Here is a 27383-nt window from a genome sequence, read left to right on the forward strand (position 1 = left end):
CTAGAATAGGGAATATAGCTAAAGGACAGGTAAGATCAAAAACAAAGCTCAGAATATGAGGAGCTTTGAAAGTCAAACCAAGGGGCCCCTTCCACCTCATCTATTTTGTCTAAGTAAGGCCACCAGGCAAATATAGGTCTGAGACCAGCATGGCAAGAACATGCTTCATGTCCACAGCCACACTCTTCTCTAGGTCAAGAAGCCAGCTGAGGAAACCTGCTGTGCTGAGAGAATGCCCTCGATGCATTAACCCAATTAAACAAGATGTAAGAAGTTTCCTTAAGAAGGCTTGATTTCTCTCTTGGTGGAGGATGCTTCCCAAATCCAAACTGCCTGCTTTAGGACAAGCTTGTGTCCCTTCAGAGGGATTCTTTAGCCTCCAGTCCTGTCACTGATGCTTACAAATTTTCTTAATTTGCCAGCTGATTCTCTTCTAAAGTTTTTTAGAGTTTCTTGCCTCCACCGCCATCAACCATTCCCCTTTTCCCCACCCATTTGGGCCTTTTTTTAGGTCAATGTCAGGGGTATTTTTAGGAATACCCTAAGGTTGTCTTTTTTTTTTTCTTTCTTTTTCTCTTGAAGTCAAGTGTTTACCTACTGAGAGCTTCATTCTCCCTCCACGTTTGTGAAGACAATGATGTACAGGGTATCACCGTGGCCTAGTGTGTGGGGACTCCAGTATGTAGATGTGGTGGACAGTGCCAGACTGTCAGACTGAGCTAGACTTGGCCAATGACCATTCAGTCCCCTGAGCCTGTCTCCCTATTATTTGAAATGGGGTACTAACTCTACCTGCCTCCCAGTAATTTGGGGATCATTAAATTGAGTATTCTATGTAAAATACTCACCTGCACACAAGTGCCCACTAACTGTAGCCATCATTACTACCCATAACAACATGAAGCTTTGAGGATGAATCACTCCAGACAAAGTACATGGTTCCTCCTGCCAAACAAAGTATATGGTTCCTACTCTGTATGATTTTATTTCATGTAGCCATGGGCCTATCCCAAAGGCAGTGATGACAAAGTGAAAGTGTAGAAAGTTCTAAGCTCCCTTATACTAAGTTGAGTGGCTCCATCTTGTCCCTGTAGCCTCTCTGGGAATTCTTACCTTGATGGATATCTTTGGGGAGATGTCTTATGGGCACCGTAGATTCAGGGCAGACAGACGATTCCCCAGAGAAAGGCCAGACAGCAATAAAGTTAACTTAGTGTATAATGTCCATGTTTAAACTAGCACACGGTCTTGCTCCCTTTGCTCATCAGAACTATCTGGGGAGCCTTCTAAGCACACTAGTTCCTGAGCTCCAGCTCCAGAGGTACTGATTTAATTGTCCTTGGGTGGAGGCTGGGAGGATGAGCATTCTTTTTTAAGCTCCCCAAGTGATTCTGATGGGCGTCCAGGGTGAGGGACCCATGACTGAGAGGATGGGCAGGCCTGGGGAGGAAGTGGATTTGCTCTACAGCCACCATGAGAAGGATCGATGTAAAACAGAGCCAGCCAATGTTCGTCTAGCTGAAGCTTTGCCTCTGCTCAGTGTCATCTCATTGTGGCATTTGCAGGCAATACAAAACAAAAAGAAAGGAGGGGGGCCTCAACATCAAGGATGTGAAAGCTGTCTCTAATCTTCAAATAGATAGTAGGCAGGGGCCTTAAGAGTGTAGCCTGAGGAACCACAAAGGCACCTGGCATATGTGGGCTGAGGTGAAATATATGTACTGATGTGAAAGCCTCAATGTCAGAGTCTCTGAAAGGATGGAGATGATCTTAGCTTTGCTCCCTTTCAAAATAATAAAGGAATGTGGTGGTGTTCTTAGGAGTCTTTAGATTTATATGCTTGAGCACAGCTTATCTCTTTTCCCCATGTTTTCTCATTTCCAGTTTCCACATTATGGGAGATCATCTAGTTCAGCTGCTTCATTTTACAGATGAGAAAATTGAGTGATGCCTGACATCTCACAGCACGATATAGGCAGAGCTCTTGCTCCCTTCCATAATACACCATGGTCTATTCCATACTGAGTTCAAGGATGGAAGGGCCAACTTTGGAGTCTCTCTGGCTTTCTTACTGGCTCAGATTTCTCAGCCAAAGCCCTAACTATTCCCACGGCGCCCTGGCTAACTAGGTGTCTTATTTTCAAAGACAGCAAAAGTTTCTTTATTTTGAAAACATAGTTCTTACCTTAACTGCCCCAGGCACCACTGCAGAAGGACCATAACCTTACTGAGAGCCACTGCAAGCCAAATGAGACTTAATTTTCCCTAAGTACTTAGGAGAAGAAAAACAATAATCTATATGATGGGCTTTTGGCCTGTACCCATATCCTTTAGGAGAAGATGGAATTTGGCACAGCACATATTCTGATTTAAAGAAAAATGTTTTGTTCTGATGTAATTTGTGTAATTAATAATAAAAAAATAAAAGGATTGAATTTTTCCTATGCAATGTCATCTAGCCTTTGAGATCTTCACGTTAGATGGCCCAAATTGATTGTCTGATCTTCTGTGAAGCTTCCTGGTGGATAAATCTAACCTTGGCATTATTATATTCATAGCTTACATATAGTGCAGATCTATCCCTTCTCATATTTGTACGTTCACTCAGTGCACATTTTGTCGAATGTCTCCTATAAGTTAAGAGAGTTGGAGGATACAGAAGTGGTGCACAGGGGATGTACAAGGGAGTGAATCATGGACATTAAGGCTGTGAAGGCAGGACTTTAAAGAACCTTTAAAAGTAATTCTCAGGGGATCAGCAAAGAGCAGTTAGCAGAGGTTTTAAGCACTGAGGTGTAATATAATGTGACTTGCATTTTAAGAGGGAAAACATCTGATTATGGTTTCTGCATTCAGCAAACTTGAGCACCTTCCGCGTGGCAGACGCCATGCTGGGCTCTGAAGACACAAGAACTAGAAACGGTCCTTGCCTTCAAGGAGCTCACAGTCTATTGAGTTGCCTTTCAGACTTTCCCACTAGATTGTGAGCTCCTGGAAGGCAGGCACTTTGGTTCACCTGAAAAAAAAAAAAAAGTTAAGCTTCAGAGTTCAACCTGGATTATAATCCCAGCTCTATTCTTTTCATTCTGTTTACCTCAGTTAACTGATCTGTAAAGCGGGATAGTGCCTGCCCCACTGAGGATGCAGAGCCATTAAATGAGGGAAAGATGGGATGCGCTGGATGCAATCGGAACTCTGGAGATCCATTTCCATATCACAGTGTCTGACACATGGCAGCTATTTAGTCCCCTTCTGCTGTCTGGCTGGTGGGGAGCCTGGGGGCTGGAGATAGCAGGTGGCTTCTCAGCTTAGTCAGTGATCAAGTCGCTTACTTCAGGCTGTGAACTACAGTCAGGGCCAGTGTTGGGTCCTGGATGCTCAGTTCCCGACGCATGCACCTTGCAAAAGTCAGAACCAAAGTCAAAAGAAAATGACGAAATTTCCTCTCTGGCCAAAACGCTATTCTTTCACCAAGGGCAACAAATCTTCTTGGCAGGGGAAGTTGATTTGCTTGTGCTCCTATAATCAATTGTATTTGCAGGTGACAAAGTCCTCCTCACAGCGGCTTAAAGAGGAAGTGCTGGCTGTCTCTGGCCTTTGTTTGATGTTTTAGTATTTCTGGAGCATTTTCACAATTCATGATCTCACTCATTCCTAATAAAATCCCTCTGAGGTCCCATTGTAGGGATTAATACCCTTTACTGTATTCATTCAATCACAAGAGTGATCGAGATGCACAAAAACAAAGTGATTTGCCTAAATCATATAGCTTCTTGTGCTGTAAGGGATTTGCTTTCACGTCAAAGGAACTTTAGAAAGATATTCGTACTTTTTGTCTGGGTAGCACATGATAGTATATCAGGAGATCTGAGCTCATTTTTTGGCTCGGTGAGTGAGCTTAGGAAATTCAGAATGGGATTGCTAAAATGGATTTGCTTCTCTGACCTCTGAGATCACTGTGTCTTTTCCACTGACTGATCGGAAGGTAAACGTGTTCCATCATAGGCCATGTCTGCTACTTGAGGTATTATAAATATTTATATTTGACGAACTCTTAAATATTTATACAATCCTTCCGAGGGTAGTCATCTTCAAACCCACCTTGTGGAGCCTAAGTGAAACCTATCTGGTCCAGAGTAGGCAAATGAGGTCTAGAGAGATGATGTGACGTACGCTGGGAGGTGTGACGAGTATGTGGCAGATTTAGGACTTAAATCCTATTCTCCAGCCTCTCAATACACTGTGTGTTATTAGAACATGGCACCTCAGTCTCCATCTGGCCTCCTTGCTGTTTGTTGTGGGTTAGTCTTTCACTTTGGAACTTAGAGCTTGGCAAACCGAAATTCGCGAGCTTCTACATTTGCCATAGTGATGCTAGTATGAAGTACCCTTTATCGTGAAATAAACCCTTCAAAGGGACTGCTCCACTAGCTTAAAGAGAAGTATTCACTTATAACCCACCTGTACTTTTGATTTTTCTAATGCCTCCCCCAAAATTGTTCCAAGTCCCTTTAATCTACAAGTTGAAAGTGAGAGGTTGGCCTAATTTCGATGTTCCCTTCGAGCGTGAGCAATAACACATTTCAAAGAATGATAAACAGTGGTGTGAAATATAGATGGGTTCTATAAATACTCACCAAAATCCCTATAGTCAGAACCAGGTAGAATAAGAGGATAGTCAAGGCATTCTTCTCTCCTTGCACATCATCCACCCTCTTCTGGAGGTAGTTTGGTGGTTAAGAACACAGAACCTAGAGTCCCACAGACCTGGATTCAAGTCTGGCCCCCTTTCTGTACTCCCTAAAAGTCTTAGGCAAACTGCTTAACTTTTCCGGGCCTTTGTTTCCTCATTTGTAGAAGGAGTTTTCATTATATTATAACATGTAATGTATAGAATATCCATTTAGTACAATGCCTGCGCACTTTTAGTCGCTAACTATTGGTACCTTTTTGTCAGTTTTTATCTTCATCCAAGACCCTTTCTTTTATGCCTTAGGATACTTCTATCCATGTCTCCCATGGAGAGCGGATATATCAGCTACATGCATTGTCAGTTGAAGCTACTGTCTTATGGGACCTTGCACATTTCTCTTTTTAGCTTCACCCGTGTGATCAAAGTGGGGCTACAGCAGGAACTGCCGCCTGGTGTCTGCCCAGGTCCGGATTAACAGACTTTATGTTCTAGTTATGACAGCCACATAACTACATAGCCAACAATTTCGGAAGTAGAGAAAAGAAGACACACATCCACAGTGCACACAAAATACCACCTGTGGTACACTGTGAACCATAGTCATGTTTGCAGAGCTGTGAGCACTCTGCTTCCGACTCTAGCTCCATTTTGTGACCGGCGAATGAAGCCAGTAAGAGTAACTACCTGCATCAGAGCTTGGGAGGATGAGGTGCACCTGAAGCATGTAATATCGGGCCTGGCTTAGTAAATTTTAGCTGTGATGATGGTGATGACAACGGGTTTTTGTGTCCCCCTTCTGCTGTGGCTGTTCACAGATTACTTGAGCAATTTTCCTTTCCCTTCTCCCTTTGCTCATCACCAGAAATATGTGCTTGAGGAGACTGGAGACCATATCCATTGGAAGAAACCATGCTCAGAGAAGGGAAATGATGAGCTAGCACCCAGTGACTCTCAGCCAAGAGAGACCTAGAACTCAACAGCCAGGCTTTCCTGTCCTTCTCTTCTACATGTGTTCTTGGTCAGAAAAAGAAATTCTTGACTCCTAGATACTGAGATTGGGGATTAAGTAACAGAGGCAGGAAAGCCAATTGAGCTGTTTCAGTCTGGTTTTTATGACAATGCTGGCTCATGTGACAAGCACCTCAGGTCCCTTAGAATGGAGACAGAGAAGGGGTGGCTAAAGAGGGCTCCTGGAAACTCACAGCCATGCTTTTAGGTAAAAACAGCACATGACGCTACGGAACCTGCAGAAACAAACACACACACAAACAAAACGAGCTTCCATCGTGACCCTCATCCCTTGTACGGCAGCACAGCCCATGAAGCAAAATCCCAGGGCAGTGGTGGTTCTCTGCTCTGGCCCTCCTCTAGGCATTGAGCTGTTAGCATCAAAAGTCAGCACAGTCAGGTCTGCCTGGGTGGCTCAATCTGTTGGGAGTCCGAATTCTGCTCAGGTCATGATTCCACAGTTCATAGGTTCAAGCCCTGCATCGGCTCTGTGTTCACAGCTCAGAGCCTGAAGGCTGTTTCTGATTCTGTGTCTCCTTCTCTCTCTGCTTTTCCCTTGCTAGTGATCTGTCTGTCTCTGTCTCAGCAATAAATAAAAAATTAAAGAAAGGAAAGAGATCATTACAGCACTTTGTGGCTCAGTTTCTTCAGCCTCTCACTAAAGCAACTTTTTTTTTTTTTTTTTTTTTTAAGTAAGCTCTGTGCCCAGCATGGGGCTTGAACTCACAACCCCAAGATCAAGTCCCATGTTTTACCAGCTGAGCCAGCCAGGTGCCCCAATGCTACCCCATTTTAAAGATCAACAGCAGAAAAGCACACATTTCAGTTGGCCTGCTGTGCCGAGGTCCTGGGCTGATCTGCAGACATGTTTCTGCACATGACCTTGTATATGGGATGACTATATCTGCAGACAGTAACCTCACTTTCACTCCTGACATCTTCCTGTGGAGCACAGACAATGAAATCATCCAAAAGGAACACAGAGAGACACAAGAGCCAGAAGTCAGTGACATGTGTTTTTACCTGGAATGAAAGATGGTAACTTTTCAACTTGACTCTTGTGTGTACTTCCTAGGGTCTTCACATCTCTGGATTTACATCTTGTTACATCTCTGCATCGGTCAATGCCATCTTTGTCTAAGACCTGATTAAAATGCCACCTTCTCTTATGAGTGTCCCTTTATCCCCCTCACCCCCGAGTCTTCTCCTGTGTTCTGACAGCAGTAATTAAACCATTCTGCTTTGGATATTTTCTTTTTGGGTATTTCCAGATGTCTGATATTTCCTATTATATTTCCTAGAGGGCAGCACCCATGTTTCAGTTATTTCTTTAGCACTAGAACTTACTAGGCACATAGCAAATGTACTTTGAGTAAATGTATTATGTACAAACATCGCCTCAGTTAGGTTTCGTTTTTGTGTTATTAGAAGCTTTCTAAGTCCCATCTAGTAAGTGAAACAGCTCAATCCTTAACATGTTTCATGTGCTGTAACATCTAGTTACTTGTTTGCCTAAAGGCTCTCATATTTATATCCAAGAAGTATTGAAGGCTGAGTCCATAACATGAAGCATTGTCATGAGTGCCAAGGCACAGCACTGTATTTTTTTATTAGAAAAAGAACAGAGTCAGTAATAACTTGCTTCCTCCCTAGTACACTGCAGAGTTAGAATGATAGACATGGGTGTAGAGTTTTTGATGATATTCATGGTGGTGTTACAATAATAACCTTTTCATGTTTATGGCACTTAATTACATCAAACCATTTCATTATGACTGGAGTGACATTTTGGACCCCATCCTTCTGGGTTTTCATCTGTAGTTACTGGAACTTGGGAGACAGTTTCTAGAATCCGTGTGGTTGGGTACAAATCCTAGCTCTTTCTCATACTAGCTCGGTTACTTTCAGAACATGATTTAACTTCTCTGTGTGTTTCCTCATCAGTAAAGGGAAGAAGCCAAAGAATTTATGTCACTGGATTACTTGAGGTTAAAGGAGAGAATATACATACAGAGTGGTGATTCCACAAATGTTGTTGTTGTAATCTTCAGACATTGTGTGAGACCCCAGGTGAAGAGGATTCTCACCAGCTGACAAGTATCTCTGAAAGGCATGTCATTTAGGAAGTGGTGGCTGAATCAAAGGAGAGAGGAGGGATTAAAGCCAGCCCAGTGAGGACTCTGAGCTCACCTGTAGCAACAAGAAGCTCACGAGGTTGGCATACACTGAGGAGAAACACCCTCTGCTAAGTCAAGGGAAAGGAGCTTCGCGTGGGGATGATAACCAGCACAGCCTGGCAGAATCTCTGTGGACCACATCTGTCTGTGCCAGCTGTTGTCAGCCTGTGTAGACTCACTGAGAATAACAGCAGTGATTTTCACTTTATAGCGACTTCCATCTTGGGAGCTCAGAATGCTGCATAAATGTAGATTAGGGCTCCCAAATTTTTTGCCAGAAGGAGCGTACTTTATAGGGCATCAAGAATGCATCACCGTCTGCGAGAATCTTCCACGGTAGAAAGTGAACTAACTGGTTTTGAATGAGACCTGCTTCTGCGGTTTGAGCTCTCTCCGTGATTCCACCGCTCATTTTCCAGGTGACCGTGGGAAACTCCATTTCCTTCATGACCCTCAGTTTTTGTGGTAGAAAGGAAGAGACTCTTCTACCACTAAGTCATCTCTAGTGTGTCTTCTGTTTCTAAAATTTGCAGAGAATCTGCTGCAGGGATCAGGAGTTCCCTCCCAAATAGACCCTATGGCCTGACAGTGTTTTGGAAACCTCTAGTTCTTATAGAATGGAATGCTTTCATAGTACGTTATTCATGGTTAGGCCACAACCCAGCAGACAAAAAATATTACCTTGGTCACTAGAACATAGCATTATCTTTTGGTTTTTCCACATGCAAGAGTATTAACATCTTCAACATGAGTTTACCTTGGCCCACCTTTCAGTACAGTGCTATTTATCATTTCCTTTTACTATTTTAAGATTTGGCATTAACACTCCAGCTTGTATCAGAGACTGATGAAGAAAGTATGCTTTTTTTTCTTTCTTTCAGTAAGTAGCTTTCTGAAGGGCAGTTCTACTTTGCCCGGTGAATCCTGAGCAAAGACCTCAAAAAATGATCCTGCCTCTCAAAGTCCGGTATTTGGATTGCCCAAGATGTTTGCTATTTTCTCAGTTGCCATCTTTCTACGAAGAGGAAATAGTGCATCCTAAAATGCATTATTTGGCCTTATGAAGGGTTCTTTTGATACCTTAAGGCTTTGTAACATATGATTAAATGCCCCTTAAAAAATCAGAAAATCCCTCTGATAAGATGCAGATGGGTCAAGTAGCTGAGACAGTTTGCATGGTGCTTACACGTGCCCTTTTTGGAGTTGATGGATAGATTCAACTCCCAAATTCCCAGGTGTGTTCAGATGGGTCCCTGTGCCTCAGTTTTCTCATTTGTAAAATTGGAATAGCGACCATCTGATGGGGTGGCTGTGATGAGTAAATGAGTTAATGTGAAATATTTTGAATATTGCTTGCTGCCTGCTACCTGCTCCATATTCCTTACGTATTTTCAGTCTCATCTGTTATACATCGGTAAATATATAAATTAAACACGCATTTCTACCTTTCAGAGTTTATGAAGGGGGTATCCCTTCAAGAGAATTACTGTTATTTGAATCATGGTTACTAATCCGTTGGAAACATTAAAGCTGCTGGTCTTTCGAATCAGTCTCAGAGTGTGCTCGTGTTTCCTGTGCCACGGTACTGATGAATGACACTGAGTCATCCATATTCCCAGATCCACCTTCCTGCCACATTTGAAAGACATCCGTAGCTCCGGTTTGACAGATTGTGAGCATTTAATACAAGTCGTGAGCCGCTGTTAAATATCAGCACACACTATGTATCGTTTTAGGTATTACTCACAACGGCCCTGATGTGGGGCATTTCCTCTCTCCTATCTGCCCCCTAATCCCATCTACAGATGCAGAAGCTAGTGCTAAGAGACATTTGAAAAAAATCTTATAGACAAAAGAAGCGGTGTAAATTGCTATTTGCACCAGATTTGTCTGCTTCTGAAGCCCACACTTTCTCCATTACACCACAATCAATGTTTCTGAAAGTAGAAGGGGCCACATTGGTCTCCAACCTCTGATATAATTAGCATCATGCTTTAATCAGTGAGGTTGACTGTCTTGATTAACCTTTATGATAGATCATGTAAGTTTCATATTTCTAAATGAATATATAGAGGCAGCTGTAAATTAGTGGAAAAACACTGAGCTTGGATCAGAAGACTCATGTTTAACCCCTGGCACTGACACTTACTTTAGGTGTGATTTCGGCTAAGTCACTTAACATAGTCACTTAAACCACTAACTTGGTTTGTTTCTTCTTATAGAAAACACACTCTCATGGTTTGGAAAATATTAGCTGAAATCTAGTATGTGTGAGTATTATACGGAGGTTCTTTGTTCGCTAGGAAGGAGCATAGAACTACAAAGTGTTTTCTCTCCTTCAGGTCCTAAAATCAAGCTCCCATGATCCTCTTGTGTTTTTGGTATGCTCCAGCCCAGTGTAACCTCTCTTTTGTCTGAATCCATATTATCCATTGATCTGTTCACAGTAATATCTATATACCACAGCATATTTTTAAGGATAATAATAATTTCCTAATTAGTGAAGGCAGTAAATGATTTACATGGACCTTCTCGTTGGACTCATGAGGTAAACCCAGTTGACCCCATTGTATGGTCTAGGCAACTAGTATTTAGTCAAATGGAACATCTTGCCCTGAGTCACACTGTTGGTAAGTAGGGGGTGTGGGTTTTGAACCCAAGCAGGTAGGTAGCCCCTAGAGCCTATAGTCTCAAGTGCCTAAGCCATACTGACTGCCATCGATAGTCAATGCTTTGCTTCATTCTTTTATTTCTCCTTCATGAGCCTTGACTGCCTGACTAGCTTATGAATTCCTTGAACTGGATGTATCTCAATTTTCTTAATGATTGCCTTCATGCCTGCTTACTAGTACTTGTGGATAATTTAATGTAGGCTTCACCAGAGACTACAGTTTTCCATACCCCTCAAATACCCAACGAGCAAGGACTTTTGACTCCTTCTTCTTCTCTGTCCAGAAGCGAATGTTGAACTACTTTCATTTGATTTCCGCGGGTCAAGCAAAAACCCGTTTCTCTGTTTCTGTCACTGAGATACAGCCTGCCTCTCCGCCGAAGCCCAGAAATCCACTGTGATCTGTACGTCTGTCAGAGGGCACCCTTGTTTACAGCCGCCATTGGCATTGTTACCGAACAAAACGCATGCCCTTTCTTTGCATCCAAAGTGCCTTGGATCGCTGAGCAAGACCCTTTCTGACTCAAATGAAAACCACCTCATGTTAGGTGAACTATGGGGAGTTAACCATTTGTTGGCTGGCGTGCATTTCCCACGAAAAACTCAAAAACAGAAATTTACCTCAGCCATGGAAAGTGATGTGCCAAGCATCATATTTGCATATTAAAACCGAAAAACTGATTTGCATGTTATTTCAGTGTCTTGTGTCACGTTCAGGCATCTGTCAAGCCCACTGGATAGAAACAGCTTGTACAGTAGGAAAGTGTTTCTGTGCCTATCAGACTGAAATCTAGGTGCCTTTACTGTTTTCACAAATTGTCCCCATGTCAGGTTGTTCATCCCTCTGGCCTCACATGTGGAAATACTAAAGAAAAGACAGAAATCCCATGGTTAATAAAGTCTACTTATGATTTTCCAAGGGTCATCCATTTTTACTCTATTTCATGTAGATAATTTAAAAATTATAAGTAAAAATATTAAATTACTCATAATCCTATCATCCTAGCATGATCTGTTTACATTTTGACATATTTCCCTCTAGTATCTGCTTTTTTCCCCCTACCTACATAGACATGCATGCTGGCACTCTTACATATATATTTCTTATTCATTTGTGATTATTACATGTTTTAATATCTTCCCATTTTTGAACATGATCGTGTCAAGAATTATGAGACAATCTAAGGAATTGGGAAAACCCCATTTTGAACACAGTGGATTAGAACCACAGTCAGGGTTAGAGTCCTGTTAGGGGGACCACTGTGATGTCTGATACAGCTTTATTAAAAATGTAGCTGCTGATTGAGGAAGACTTTTCTGTGGGACAATGGATAGAAATCAGCCTGTGGTGGTAAAATCTTTTGTTCCCAGTGTTGGAGCACCTAGCTCTTAGCATTGTCCCAGGCAACCAGATTAAGATGAAACTTCCTTCCAGAAGTCACTGCCAGGCACTGGTGGGGCATAGTTAAAACCAAGATCTGGTTTAGTTTGAAAACAACCTTGAATGACAGTTCATTCCATTCATCAAACTTTTATGTCTTGCGTCTCATCAAGGTGAAATCTACCAATGACGATAACGTCTTGTAATTGCCTTGCCTTTATTGTAGCTAATCCCTTATATATAACATGCATAAGGCCTAAATAATGGGGGGGGGGGGGGATGCATGTGTGTTTTAGCTATAGTGTTGTAGAAATAGTTTCTTTTAGCTTTGGGTAGGAACAGTATATATAAGAGAGGAGTAAAATGAGAGCGATCTTACCACCCCATGGAGGAAAGCCATTTTCCGCCTTAAGGATGGCCTGCCTGGGAACAGTGAAATGGGAACTGTGGGTTAGATTGGCAAGAGACCTTTGATCTTGCTTCTGCATGATGCTGAGGATCTGGGTTTCCTGGGTTTCACATTTCCTACTTCTTGCTTACCACATGGGACAGTATCTGTAGCCTGAAAGCTACCTGTAGCATCTTTTTTGGCCTGAAACTCATCTAGGCAGGAAAGCATGAGGGAGGCTACCTTGTTCCAAAGAGTCCAACACGAGAACCCTGCTGTATGATTTATCTTCTGGTGCCAAAGGCTGACACGTGGAACCGTTGCCCATTCGGAGAGCCAGCATAGCGTATGTTCACTGGATGGTGTATGTTTCAAGGTCTGTAGTTAAAAGAACTCAGAGGAATTCCACCTCTCACTAACACAATTAATGTGAAGTTCAGATAGACTACCCTACAGTGCTTCATCAGCAAATGCAGAAGCAAAGCGTTACCTGAGAAAGAATATTACTCTGCAGGCATTTCACTTCCAGGAAGAAAATCATCTTTGTTAGTGGTTTGTAAGCTGTCCCTCATTGTAATCAGAACTGCCATTTCTGTGATGGTTAATATTTTACAAAGGTCCGTCATATGAAATAGATGTCCCTAACTTCCAGTTGGTGGATGAAAATCAATACTAGAGAAATAAACACCAGAGGACTGAAACGGTACCCTAGACGTCAGGCCTGGGAACAAGCATGCTCCAAGCCCCAGAACTCTTGAGGCAACCTGATCGAGAGTGGCGGGCGTGGAGAAGGCCCCCTTTCTATCCACCCGGTCTGCATCACCATCACACTCTTGTGCACAAGCAGTACCGCCCAGTACTTCCCCCTGGCTGCAGTAACATCTACCACTCTGTAACTCAGAATCGACGGTCCTTGGTTGTGACTCCTGATTTAGAGACATTGATGTGTGGCATGGGAAAGGAAATATGCAAAAGAGCTTGTAAGAAAATCACAAGAACGTTGGAAGCTAACTGGAATGGGTTTTAAAGCTAGAATCAGTGTTTAAAGTCACAACTTTTAGTCTTCCTCCTTGAAGCCTTGCTGTGCATTCTCCAAGAAAATGGAACTTTAGAAGGGCTAAGCACACGCTTTTCTGCTCCTGTGTAACTGTGAGGAGCGTTCGTGTATGAGTTTCTAGTTAACAGGCATTCCACCTTGCCCTCTCCTTCTCCGTGGCCCACTCACTGCTTTTAACCTGAAGCAGGGTGGGTGTGCAGCGAGTTCGGCCCTTGGCCTGAAGGGTGCTCATTCCATTAAAAGTAAGACGTCAAGAGTAGAGTGTGATAATTCAGTGAGAGTCAGAAAGTAGAAGCAGCCTCAGGAAATTGCAAACTGCAAACTTGACACAGTTAAATAGAAGGTGGGGGGAAGAGAAGGAAAATATCAGAAATATATTTTTTTTCTGGCAGGCTTTCAGCTCCAAAATGGGACTAATTCTACCTTTTGAAAGAAGATAATTTCAATGTTTCTTTTTTCAAGAACACATAATTGAAGTTATTTTCCCTCTGAGAGAAGGAACCTCTTGTACATCATTACAAATGGACAAGAAAAGTGAGCAGCTCTGGTCCTCGAGTGATAGAGTATTCATTATCATGTAATCTCTCTGAATATCTTGGCTGTCTTTTCCCAGTGTTTATCTGCCTGGGCGGCGCTTTTCTGGTAAGGTTCAGATTTGTGCTAGGTTCAAGTTATCTAGCGCCTTGTAACTAGGAAATGAATGTTGGGTCCGCACCCACAGGAGAAAAATGACCCACTCTGAGGTCGGTATCCGAGTCACTCAAGGAGCTGACATGATAACAAAGAGTGGGTAGCCATTTTGTAAAATGGATCCCGGACGCATATGTTTAAATAGTTGAACTGGTGGTGCTTGCACCCCAGTGCAGGCTGTTTCCTATGCTTCTTGTTGCATTGAGGAGGGTTGATGAAGTTCTTCTTGCTCCACTGGAGGAAGGGTGAGGCCCGGGCGCTTAACCTTTGTTTGTTCTTGATTTTCATGCCCCAAATGTAGTGAAAGTTCAGTGGGATGCAAAAACCCTGTGACCTTCCAGCTGCTTAGTCAGATTCAGAATGCTGAATGAAGCTCTAGATTGTTTCAGGGGATGCTGACAAGTGGTTTAAATCCTCCTGCAAATGGAAATCTCTGTAATGATGATGTTTCCACTTAGTGTGTGTCTGTTTTTATAGACTACAAAGTATCCGAAAATATGAATTATCAGTGATTTCCCTATAAATATCTGTAACGATATGTGCCCTGCATATTACAGGCACAAAAATAAGACAGAGTAGAATAAAAGGAATCTTTGAAAACATCATTTTGCACAGAACGCTACTAAGGCTCAGGGAATAGAAATGATTTGATCAAAATTACTGGACCCGTTAAAGGCAGAATGCAGATTAGAGAGATAAATAAGCCCTTCTGTGCTCATGGGTTCCTATGTAAGAATGTAAAAAACACTTCAAATACCGTCAGGTGTTACATAAATGTGATGGATATTGTGTTATTCTTAATCTGGCACTTTCCACACTCACCAAAGATTCCGTCCATATCACTTTGTTTGCAGAAATAGTCCTCATTTTTGTACAGCCTCACCCATAACTTTTACTAGGGACCTAGATCCAAATTTGGCTACAGTATTCATAATAAGCCTTCCCTGGAATATTATCATCTGGGCCGCTAGCAAGAAAAAAAAAAAACCCACGACAGAGAGGAACCAGTTGCAGATGCTTGGACATTTTCCATTTTCTGACACTTTTGTGTCAAGAAAAAAAATGGTTTTCCTTATCTGGGGGTCAAAAATTTGATTGTAAAAAAAATTAAAATGCAGGAAAATCTAAAGAATATAAACCACCCTCCCTTTGCTTTCAACCACGAACCTTTGAGCGCATTCCTTCCCAGTCTCCCTTCTGTAACAGTTTGAGGCAGGCCATCCTGCTCACTGAATAGCTCTCCACAGCGTGCGTTTCTCCTTTCTCGGGCCTCCCATGGCCACATCTAACCGCGACGGAGAATGGAAACTAGTCCAGCCGTGGGCTCAGAAAGAGGAGGAAGTCAATTTCAGTGAGCAGTTAGTGGTCTCTGCCTTCCTTAGTGAATATCAGGGTCCTTAAACATATTAGCCATTAAATTGCTCAGAAATGCCATGCTGTCTGGTTGCATTTTTAAGGCATCATTAGCCTTGATGTTTGAAGATGTTACCATATGTATATTTCAAAAAGGTGCCTTTGGTAAAGGGAACACCTAGTTTTCATCTCCTGATGATTCTCTCTTGCCTAAAACAGTGTTGGCATTGACCACAGGTCGTATCTCTCACCTCGTCTAGCCATGTTCTTCCTCTCTATTTCTTCACATTTGTTTTTTTTTCTAATATGCATGTTCTTTTCTACATATTACTCTTAGAATGTCTTGACCTCTTTTCTTCCTCCCTCCCTTTAATGCTTCCTCCCTTTTTCTTTCTTATATTTTGAGACCTAATTTATCCTTCAGGATCAAACCAAGAGGTTATATCCTTACTGGCAGCCTTCTCCCATCTCAGAACACTGAATTCATCCCTGTGGTTTAGTATTTACAGTTTATTGTAATTTTCTTTTTTCAGGTCTCGTTTCCTAAACCATGAGTTGTCAGAGGCGGGAATCATGAATAATTTGATTTTATAATGATAGTGCTTGGCACTTGGCAGTTTCTTAGGAAAGGTATTTTTAAGAGAATTTTGAAGCAGTCTTCTGAAATCCACTTCTCAATAACTCCTCTGTAGGTCATATAGTGTGTGTGTGTGTGTTTTTCTCTTTTACCTTTTCTAGATGTTGCAGGCATTTCAAAGAACATGCATATTAGTGATTAATATTGATACTTATAAGAACATGTTTTCCTTAGAAAAGGCTAGAGGCTTTGTTTATGTTTGCTTTACAGGACTTTCATTTCACTCTTTAGCAGTAAACCTCTACTCCGAAAAAAATCCAAATTACTACAAAATGACAGAGCTTAGAAGGGCTTGCAGATGACCCTGGAACTGAGTGCCACTGAACTGTAGTTGAAACACACCCAACTCGCACAGCCCCTGGCAGCAGTCAGGGCTCCGCCGAGGGAGCTCATTTACCCTCTCTGGGCCTCAATTTCCTCACGAAGCATGATTACCTGTTACACAGGGCTGTTACATAAACATTTGAGATTACGTGTATGTGAAAACAGGCACCTTGAAAAGGGTCACAAAAATACAAGGAATTACTATTATGCCACGGTGACTACTGCCGATATCATGCCCATCTCTGTGTTTGAGGAAATAAAAAACAATATAATCCAATGCATCCCTTTCAGCCCCCACCGCACAAATTTTCAATCATATTCTATTACCCCAGCACAATTCTGGAAGCTGCTTATCAAAAGATGAATTGAGAGGAGCGCCTGGGAGGCTCAGTTGGTTAAGCGACCGACTTCGGCTTAGGTCATAATCTCACAGTTCGTGGGTTCAGGACTGGCATTGGGCTCTGTGCTGACAGCTCAGACCCTGGAGCCTGCCCCTCCCTCACTTGCAGTCTGTCTGTCTGTCTCTCTCTTTCTCTCAAAAATAAATAAACATTAAAATAAATTTTTAAAAAGATTAACTGGGCATGTTAGGGTGCATTGAGCTCTGAGCACTACTGAGAAAGAGAAATTTAAGAGGGGTCTTTTTACCCCAGTGAGAGAAGCCCTAAAATACTTACAGAACTTGAACTTCAAGGAAGGCCCTGGGCTGAGTCTTCCTTGGTGTGAGAGACACATGGATACTAAGGAGTCTGTGTTTTTACCAATATGTATTCCATGCATGTTAAGTTATGTGCACTGGTTGGGGTGGAGGCCAGGGGCAGAGGGTGGTGGGATTCTGTGGCCAAATAACATTCACAAACACTGGAAGAAATGTGGTCTTGGGGTGCTTCATCATAAGAAATACCAGGAACCCAAAGTTAGCATGGCATGGGATTAGAATGTAAAAAAAAAAAAAAACAAAAAAAAAACGAAAGTGCCTTCAGAAACTGTATTGCAAGCAAAGAGAAAGTATTTGGAGAATAAAAGGAATGGTATATTTTTCTTAAATCTATGAAGCCCAGATGAGGGGAATCCTTGGAAATAAGGACTTAAGAGTTAAGGGTAGAATCTGAATGGCTGGCAGAGGTCAAACCTGGCCATCTTGCTGCCTTTGTTTATGTTAAAAGGGAAGCATAAGGATTAGGGCCACACAGTGATAAATTGTGTCCATTCCCGGAGGGTCTGTCCTAAGACTGGGAGCAGGAATTATCAGGTTTTCCTTAATGGTTGTTGATTTAAAATAAAACAGCCAATGCCATTTATATTACAAGCAATATTTCATACATTTCTCCACTTTCTCCATGGGAAGCAATGTTTGGGTGGGAAAAATGCCTGGCATTTGGAGTCAGATGACACCCTCTTTGGGGGCTCAAGTTCTCTCCTTATTGTAAATCTGGAAAACACGATGTAGGTCAGTTTCCCATCCTTGCCTTCAATTCTGTCACCTGAACCGGGATTATCCCCTCCCTCAGAGGCAGGTTGAGGGTCCAGAGAGACCCCTTTGGGACCGTGGTTTGAAAGTAGTTAAGCTTTCTATAGCATGAGATGCAAGCTCTCCAATTTTAATCCTCACAGCAAATGTGAGATAGCATGGACAAGCCTATTTTACAGAAGGGAATCTAAAGTTATAGAGTTCACAAGCTCACCTGAGGACACCAAACCAGTGCCAGAGTTAAACCTCTGTCTCCAGCCATAATGTCACCACTTCGCAGTATGCCCCTTCACTCTCTGGCCACAAATATGTTAGGATAAGCTCGCCGCGTCTTTCCAGTCCCATGGCTCTCCTGTCCTCCCTTACTGCAGAGAGAACTTTCTAATCTGATTAGCTCACCTGGCCGCTGAGAATCCCTACTGTGGTTTCTGTTGCCTGCACAGTCCTACCTGAGGGTCTCTGGATAGGTTTCCTGTGACTTGCAAGCTCCCTGAAATTATAAGTAAATTCGATGTACATTTTTATGGATGTCAGCCCCTGCCAAAAGGGAGTTGAACTCATCAGATTTTCAGGCCCACACAGACCTAGAGCCCCTCAGAGTCTGGCATGGCATGGTAGTCATGAGCCGGCTCTTCCTTTCTCTTGCCTCTTCGGTCTCAAACACTGAAGAACCATTTACATTTGTCCCCACTCACACCCATCTGTGTTCCACCTTTGGCCTTTTGCCCCTCTCTGAGTCCCCATCTGACCTGGCTTGGAAGCCTGCTCCAGGATTTGGCTAGGATCATCTTTATCGCTTGAAGTCCTTGCATTTAAAACGTTGTACTTTATGGATTGCAGAAGTAGAATTATATATTGTAAAAGAAACACAAACTTAGACACCGAAAGGTACCCAGGATTCCAAACCCAGAGATAAATCCCCTTTAACACTTGAGCGTATGTCATTTCAGACTATTTTTCCTACCTATATATAGAACTGTACATAATTAAACTGTACTTACTCTACAAAAAATGGGGCCATCATTTACATTTCCTGTCCTATAACTAGATCTTTTCCTTTTTCTACTTGTGCAGACAGCTTTGTAATGGACTCTTAAAAACCTGTTCACCTTCCATGATATGTTTCTATCATGGCCCATCTAAGTGACCTCTTACGCATGGATGGATAGTTGCACTGTTACTTTGGGTTCCTCCTTTTTTCCCAATGTAATTCCTGTGACTGCCCTTGGTCATATAATTTTATGATTATTTCTGCAAAATTTTCCTAGAAGTGAATAGTATCTGTGCCATTTAAAGTTTAATATCACTAGCAAATCATTCCTCCAACGTTCAAGTGCTATTTGCACTTTAGAGGAGACCTTAAATTTAACATTTAATGTTTATTGAATAAATGAGTCTAGGATGGGCTCTTGTCCTGGGCTTATCATAACTAGTCCTGCCCTGATCCTTTTGGGTGTTAAATTTCCTTATCTCCCAATGAATAAAAGATTCCAGCATGCAGCTCTATTTTTTTTTTCTTTTACTCTGTCACCTGCCACATGCTATAGTTTATTCACTGTTGTCCATTCTCCATCCAGATTGTCCAACAATGAAATAAAATCCCAAGCTAAGATTAGTAACCAACATGAAAAATTGGGGGGGAGGGGCTTTAAATGCTTTCTGCATGTCCATACTCCCAACTTTCTGTATATGTTTAAAAACCTAAAAAATGAAAATAAATATAGAGAAAAAGTGCAAATAGGTGCCAAGTAACAACTTCTTATATGTTTCGATGGCATTTTATGCCTCAGACATCACACAAATAATTAATACGCGTGTTGGAGTGGTTGAGATACACGTTGGTAGTAAGGATGAAACATTCGTACAGGTATTTATACTTTGCAGGACTTTCACATCTAAGAACTCATTTAGTATAGTGAGATAACAGGTGAATGAATATGAAGCTTCAAGTTTCGTTGAACTGATTCTTGTAACCTGTTCGTGAAAGGAGAAATTCTTGATCAACAGCTTAAGGATGCATAAACAAAGATGGAGGCAAACCTTAAGAGACTCTTAAATACAGAGAACAAACTGAGGCTTCCTAGAGGGGAGATGGGTGGGGAGATGGGCTATATGGGTGATGGGCGTTAAGGAGGGCACTTGCTGGGTAAGCACTGGGTGTTGTATGTAAGCGATGAATCATTAAATTCTACCCCTGAAACCAATACTACACTGTATGTTAACTAACTTGGATTTAAATAAAAAAATAGTACTAAGATGAATGCATAAACATCAAGGGCAGGATATTCTCAGTCTCAGCTCTCTCCATTAGCCATCGTGGCCATCATTATTTCTTAACTTTTTTTTGATGCATATTCATTTATTTTTGAGAGAGAGAGAGCATTCACACAAACCTGGGAGGGGCAGAGACAGAGGGAGACAGAGAATCTAAAGCAGGCTCCAGGCTCTGAGTTGTAGGTGCAGAGCCCCACACGGGACTCAAACTCCCAAACTGTGAGATCATGACCTGAGCTGAAGTTGGACCCCAAACCAACTGAGCTAACCAGATGCCCCATTTCCTTTTATGAGTTTTTCTTTTATAAAAGCACACTGACTAAAGACGCTGGTGTGTGATACCAGAAACAGTCAAAGTTATAATATAGGCAAAAGAAAATAGAATAATACATTCCCTTTTATTTATATCATGCAAACCTACTTTACATCTGGCATCTGGCCTTCCTTCTTTTTCTACATACTTTGGATTCTTGGTCAAACATCTCAGGTAATCTTTCCACGGACGCTTGATTCCCTGACAGTGCTATAATTCTGGCTCATCTATTTAAACACCAATCCAGTATCAGTGCTTTTGATTTACCTTTCCCATTTGATATGGGGCTGTTTGTAGTCTGAGAGGGAAAACTACTTAACCATCTTAACTAGAACACAAAACCATTCACTTTCTGCACCCCTTTACCCAGTAAGATCCATCCCATATCCTATCACAAGCTTTATACGTGCTGCAGAAATACACAACTCCCAGGAGCTCCTTATGCCAATTAGCCTTTTCTCACCTGAATAGAAAAATTTCTACCTGTAAGTTTCCTGCCTTTTAACTGAACAAGTCCTAGTCTACATCTGCCTCTCCTCTGGAATCCTTCCTTTCAGGCTACATGAGAGGTCCCTTATGGATCCTGATTGTGCACTTCCTATAGTTGCTTTATCTTTAATTATTAATAGGCCTGTACCTCTCACTTGACTATAAACTCCATAAAGAGTAAGCTCAATTTATTCATCTTGCTTTTATAAATATACAACTGTTACATAGTGACTGCCTAGCAATTACTGAATGCAATGGATTCCTACTGTTGTAAACATGGATTTCTAAAGTCCGTAGATGGCTTATCTCACTAAGACAGGTGAATACTGTACAATGGTGTATCCAAGGTCAGACACTGAAGAACTGAAAAATCTGATTCTAAAACCCAGATCTCTTAGTAGTCGAGTCCAGTACTTCTTCCTGTACAATGCGATTGCTTTGATCCTCCAGATTGCATTTAAAGAACTGTGTGTTTTCTGCCTTTCAGGGTGGACAGACAGGATCCATGGGGCCTCCAGCTGTTCCCCCTTCATTCCGTCCTGAAGATGAGCTCGAACACCTAACCAAGAAGATGCTGTATGATATGGAAAATCCACCTGCGGATGAATACTTTGGTGAGTGGGGTTTAGAGCTGACTTCTCAAGTGAATACCTTGTTCTGTTTTGCTTAATTAGTAATTAGGAGTATTGGCATCTCCACCAGTAAACGATTTGAGTCTAGATGCATTGGAGTTGGAAAGCACATGCACCAAACAGAGGGTTCCAGAAATTTCTTTGTGATACTGCCAAAACCGTGATATCTGTTCAGCTTGTACTGAAAGCATGAGGGTACTGTACAGTTTCTTGGAGTACAAATTTGATTTTAAAACTAATTTTTGACAACTTCTAAGCTTCTCATTAGGCAGAAATTGGGTTCCTGTATGTGTTCAGGCTCCTAGCTAGTCTAAATATTTATATATGTGCAGGGACACCTGGGTGGCTCAATCGATTGAGTGTCCAATGCTTGATTTTGGCTCAGGTCATGATCTCACCATTGGCGAGATGGAGCCCCACATTGGGCTCTTCACTGACAGCATGGAACCTGCTTGGGATTCTCTCTCTCCCTCTTTCTGCCCCCCTTCTCTCTCTCTCTCAAAATAAATAAACATCTTAAATAAATAAGTAAATAAATATTTATATACAAAATACGGAATTGGATAGTGCCTAAACTCTGTACTATCAACTCTTTCCCTATATAAGTTCAGGAAAAGATGTCCCACTATATTTCTTTCAACCTTCTCCCCTCTCCAAATCTGTGAATAATTATGAATGGTTATCCCATCCAGTTCATTAATGTAATGTGAATTTATGAACTAAATGCCAATTATGAGGTGTTATGAATACATAACCTGTACTCATGGAGGTTGTAATTATTCAGGAGAGATTTAAAAAAAACACATAAATAATGACTAATCTTGGTAAGAGGAGTAAGAGAGACATATGTTAAATATTATAAAATTGTAAACCCCTGTTTATCAGGAACATCAGGGATGCCTTATAAAGGAACCAGTAGCACCTGAACCTGGCCCTTTTAAAGCAGTGCCTCCCAAACTTTCTGTGATGAAAGCTGTTTCCTCCTCCATATGTTGGAGACCAGTATTTCTACAGAGCGCAGTTACAATGAATCACGAAGAAAATGAAATGAAAACAATACAAAATGGAAGTCCAAGTTTTACCATTATGAGATTTCACAGGAATATATTACTCTATTAAAGTGTTATGTTATTTTCTAAATACTCCCTTTTTTGTACTTGTGCCGTCACAAGGCGATAAGCATTTCTCACACACCCTTCCATGGACCACAGCTTGAGTAGCATCGCTTTAAGGATGTGGAGAAAGAGGAAATTACATTCAGGGGACAGCAGGAGTGGAAACATTACCCGGGGCTTTTACATCTTCTAACATTTACTATTTTCATGTCTCCCCCTTGCTTCCTATTTGGGAATATGTAATATTAGGTGAACTGAGGGCACTGATCCCAAGCCACGCCATAGATGGAACTGGTTGGACACAAAAAACATAACACTGATTTATATATAGGGTATAGGTCAACAGTGGAAATAATGAATTCTAGTTCTGATTTTTTCTGTGCCCTTGACTAGCCGAGCAGCATTGAAATGTGCCCCATCTGCTTGAGCCCCATTTCCCACCTTGTTAAATCAAAAGTGTGCAGCAAATGTTTTCTAGAATTTCTTTCAACACTAGTAGTTCCCATAGAAACAGCATTAATCCAAAGAAATACCACAAAGCTAAAAGCTAAACATAAATTGATAGGACAAATGCATGGAGAATAGTTCTTTTAAAACTATAGTTACGTTAAAATATCCTGAGAGTGTATCATGTACTTGTTACTGATGTGGGAAAAAGTTTTATATTGGAATCTAAGGTAAACTTTTTAAGAGATCATGTTAAAAGCAAAAACTAAGGTTACTGTATTAAGGCATATTAAAAATAAAAAGCTAACTAACATAACAATTATATGGACCTCAAATGTCATAGCAACTAAGTACGTACCAATAAGGAAAATTGAACGTAGACGGTAATTGCACTAATGAATATGTATTCAGTTCTCTGCTAAATAGACAGAAATTAAATATTATTTTTGCATTCAAGAACTGCCCTAGTTACCAGCTTGGACAGCTTGAATAACTCCCTTATGCTCTCTCAATCTTTGTTTTTATTTTGCTTTACCTATAATATGGAAATAATTGCTAGCTCATATTGTTATTGTGAATATTGAGTGAAATATTTATAGAAAGCACTTAGCCAAGTTCTTGGCATGTAGAATATCCTCAATAGTCAAAGTTATCCCATGCTTTATTTAAGAAAAAAATGTGCCCATTAGAAATCCATTAATAATACCTGATCTAAATTTAACTTCCTAGCAAAAACAGAACCTGGGTCACCAGTTGGTAAATAATCTTTGCGAAATAAGGGTTATGAGCCATGAGAGAGAATGTGGAATAATGATTAACTTTTACTGAGTACTTACAATATGGTGTCACTATTTTCTGTACTCTATAAGAATTAGCTCATTTCATCCATACAGAAAATATGTAACCCTGTAAACGCTATGATTATTTCCAGATTAGGAAGTTGAACCACCAAAACGTTAAGTAATCTTCCCAATATCGACAGCTAATAAATTGCAGGACTAGATTAGATTCTAGATTCCAGACTCCACTCTTTTTTTCCCCTTCTGAAAACTTTTTCCCCAGCTTTACTGAGATAGACAAAAAACAAATGCACGTAACCAATGTCTACAACTTGGTGGGTTTGGACATATGTATACATTTTCCTTGCCATCACCACAATCCAACTAACAAACATATCCATTACCTCCAAAACCCTAAGCTGGATAATTAGGAATGGTTTTACGGAGATCAGCTTTGCATAGACAGACAATAGAAGAAGGATACTATCTCCTAAGTAGATAGAATGAACAAAATATAAATTGAGGCCAGGATTATTTAAGGAAAATTTGCTTTAGGTAGAAAACATCCACCAAGTGCCTATTTTGTTCACACTGCTCTGCTAAGTGTTGGAGGCATAAAGAGATAGCCTTTAGTCTAATAGAGAACATATACAGGGTTATGGTATTTAATCCTGACTCAAGACTGAAAGTGGCAAATGACCCAATCAAAGTTCAGCGAAAGTTCTTTGAGAATTCAGAAGAAAAAGGAGAATGGACATCCCCAGGCAGGAATGAAAGCATATTTATCAAATGGTTAGCCTTTGAGCTAAGTCTTAAAATTATGCTAATACAGATTTGGAAAAGGGATGATGGTAGAGAAGCGATGCCATTTCCAGTGAGGGCAATTTTAACATAATATAGAATAAAATCATTAGAGTGAATCACCAATGTGGAAAGGAACAAAAATTAGGAAATGGGGTTGAAGAAGAAGGCAAGAGTCCTCAATGGATGCTGGATGTAATTTTAAAACCTATTAAATGTTTGGGGCAAGTTTAGAGAAAATTGAATATGAGTTGTATATTAGATAATACATCAATGTTCATTTCTTGTGTGTGATAGTGGCATTGTGGTTATACAGAATGATGTCCTTATTTTTAGGGGCAACATGTTGAAGTATTTAGGGTGAAGTGTCATGATGTCTGCAACTTACTTTGAAACAGTCTAGCTAGATGATAGATTGATAAATCTACACATATAGATATAGATATATAGGTATTGTGGGGAGGGCAGAATCATTTCACATTAAAACAATAATGGTGCCATTACTACACGGCCACACAGGACACCCCTTCTTCCCCCAAAATGTATTGAAGCTTCACAAATGAATTATTTTAAGACTCTTTCCTTGGGTGGGAGAAATAGTTACATTCCTGTGCCCTCTAAACATGAATACCTTAATGAATTTTTAAACACAGTTTATTTATTTTGAGAGAGAGAGAGAGAGAATGAGAGCTGGGGAGGAGCAGAGAGATAAAGAGAGAAAGAATCCCAAGCAGGCTCTAAGTTCAGCATGGAGGCTGACCCAGGGCTCAATCCCATGACCCTGGGATCATTACCTGTGCCAGAATCCAGAGTCAGATGCTGAACTGACTGAGCCACCCGGGGACCCCAATGAATTTGAGCTGCCTTCTCTTGTGTATGTTTCCTTCTTTTCTACTGGACACACAGCTTTCCTGCTGCTGATGAGATGATAGAGCTGATATTTGTCTAAAGCTCTATTCACAGTCATAGTCTGACTGACAGGTCTGGTGACAATGTTTTCATATTTTAGTGAGGAAACAGAGATTCAGAGAAACTGAATGAGTTGTTCAAGGTTTCACAGTTAATAAGTTTCAGGATTTGGACTTATTCTTGTCATCTCAAGTCCATGCTGATCCATCACATTACAGTAAGGCATATGTTGTTCCTGCAGATTGTCAGTAGTTGGCTATCCTGCCTCATGTCATCCTTTCCCTCCCTAAGTCATGATCTTCAAGTGAGAGACCATCTGTGCCCAGGGCCATTAGTTGTGTAGCCAGAACTTCAGATTCACTGACAATATATTTTAACTGTGTATAACTCCTGAATTAACTGATGTGACAGTAAGAGTGGGATTTTTGCCATGCTTCAGATACATACTTTAAGTCTGAACACCTAATACCTCCCTATCAACCATGTTAGCTGACTAGCCCTTCTGTTGACCATGCAGGGAGGGAAACTGCTGAAAACTACAGTACATCTCGACTGACTTTTCTTAAGTCAGCCCTTGATAAAATATTACAAGCAGGAACCTTCAACTGAATCTCAGCTGGGTATTCCTTTAATGGTTTCTTCTAAAAAAGATGTTAGTTTTAGTGTTTCTATGCTCTCCCTTTTCCATCTTCATCAAAAGCAGGGATTGTTGCATTCCGGTCTTAGGTAAATGCCATAAGGAGTGGACGATAGCACAGCAGATGGGTAAGTCCGTAGCTTTCAATGGAAGACAAAAGTCTCTCATGCTCTGAACACTTTCCATCTACTTAGGTTTATGTACTTGGGCTCTAGAAGATTCCCAAGTATCTTTTCCCCAATGGAGTCCTTGAGAGGGCCTCGAAACACTACCCTGTAGGGAGAAGAAAGGAAACAGACCAGAAAATTGGAGGTAGAAGAAAATTCTCATCTGACTCAGTAACCAGGCAGTGGGTCTTTGGCCCATAATCCTTTGCAGCAAGGCTTGCATCTTAGAGCCACCCGTTTCCCTAGGCAACTAGAAAAGCATGTTTTTACTCAGGGAGATTCTCAGTTCCAGGGATAAATGTATAGAAAGAACAAGAGGTGATGAACTATGAGTTATTATAAGTTAGAGTAAACTGCAGAACTTAAAATGAGAGGCGGAATTTTTAAATTAGCCATTAAGAAGGATGGGGGAAAGGGACCATTGCCAGAATATTAGGGAGTTTACGGGGCTAGTTGCCATCATTGGAGCTTTTATTTCGCAGGCAGTTCTGAGGAGGAAATGGAATGGAAAGTTGAGTTTGTCTGTAGATATTTTTGCCACATCTTTTGAATTCATCCAAGAGTTTTCCATGTTGGCTGACAGACCCAGAGCCTCTTAAGTTTTGCGCTTTCATTCATTTTCAAAGAGAAAGTATGTGTATGAGAGGTTCCATATTTTTATCCCTGTGTCCATGGCACATGTCCCCCAAATAATGATGATCTGGCTGCACAGACCCTAAGACCCAAGACAACTCTACTGGAATATAGTATCTCTGGAAATGAGAACTGTAATATATCTGAGGATAGAGTGAAAATATCTACCAGCTTATTTTTAAACACAAAGCTGTAATTATCTTGGCATTGCTTACATAGTGTTGTCTTATTCCTTTAAAAAAAATGAAGTGTGTGAGTCTCAAAATTGTCTAGTGAGCTATTTGAAGAATCCCTATGCCTTCGGAACAGCGCAAGGTAAATTCTCTTCACAGAGCTT

General features: G+C 41.1%; 1 protein-coding gene across 9 annotated transcripts in view; it reads left to right on the forward strand.

Annotated features, from left to right (window-relative positions):
- LOC120233110 (LIM domain containing preferred translocation partner in lipoma) overlaps positions 1-27383 on the forward strand; it is a 673125-nt gene that overhangs the window by 494220 nt on the left and 151522 nt on the right. For all 9 annotated transcript variants that reach the window (XM_039234226.1, XM_039234221.1, XM_039234228.1 and 6 more), the window contains one exon: positions 21414-21540. In XM_039234226.1, the coding sequence (XP_039090157.1) occupies positions 21414-21540 (127 nt within the window). The remainder of the gene's footprint in view (positions 1-21413; positions 21541-27383) is intronic.

Source organism: Hyaena hyaena, unplaced genomic scaffold (genome assembly GCF_003009895.1).
Source record: "Hyaena hyaena isolate Hyena2069 unplaced genomic scaffold, ASM300989v1 scaffold_84, whole genome shotgun sequence".
Taxonomy (NCBI): Eukaryota; Metazoa; Chordata; class Mammalia; order Carnivora; family Hyaenidae; genus Hyaena; species Hyaena hyaena.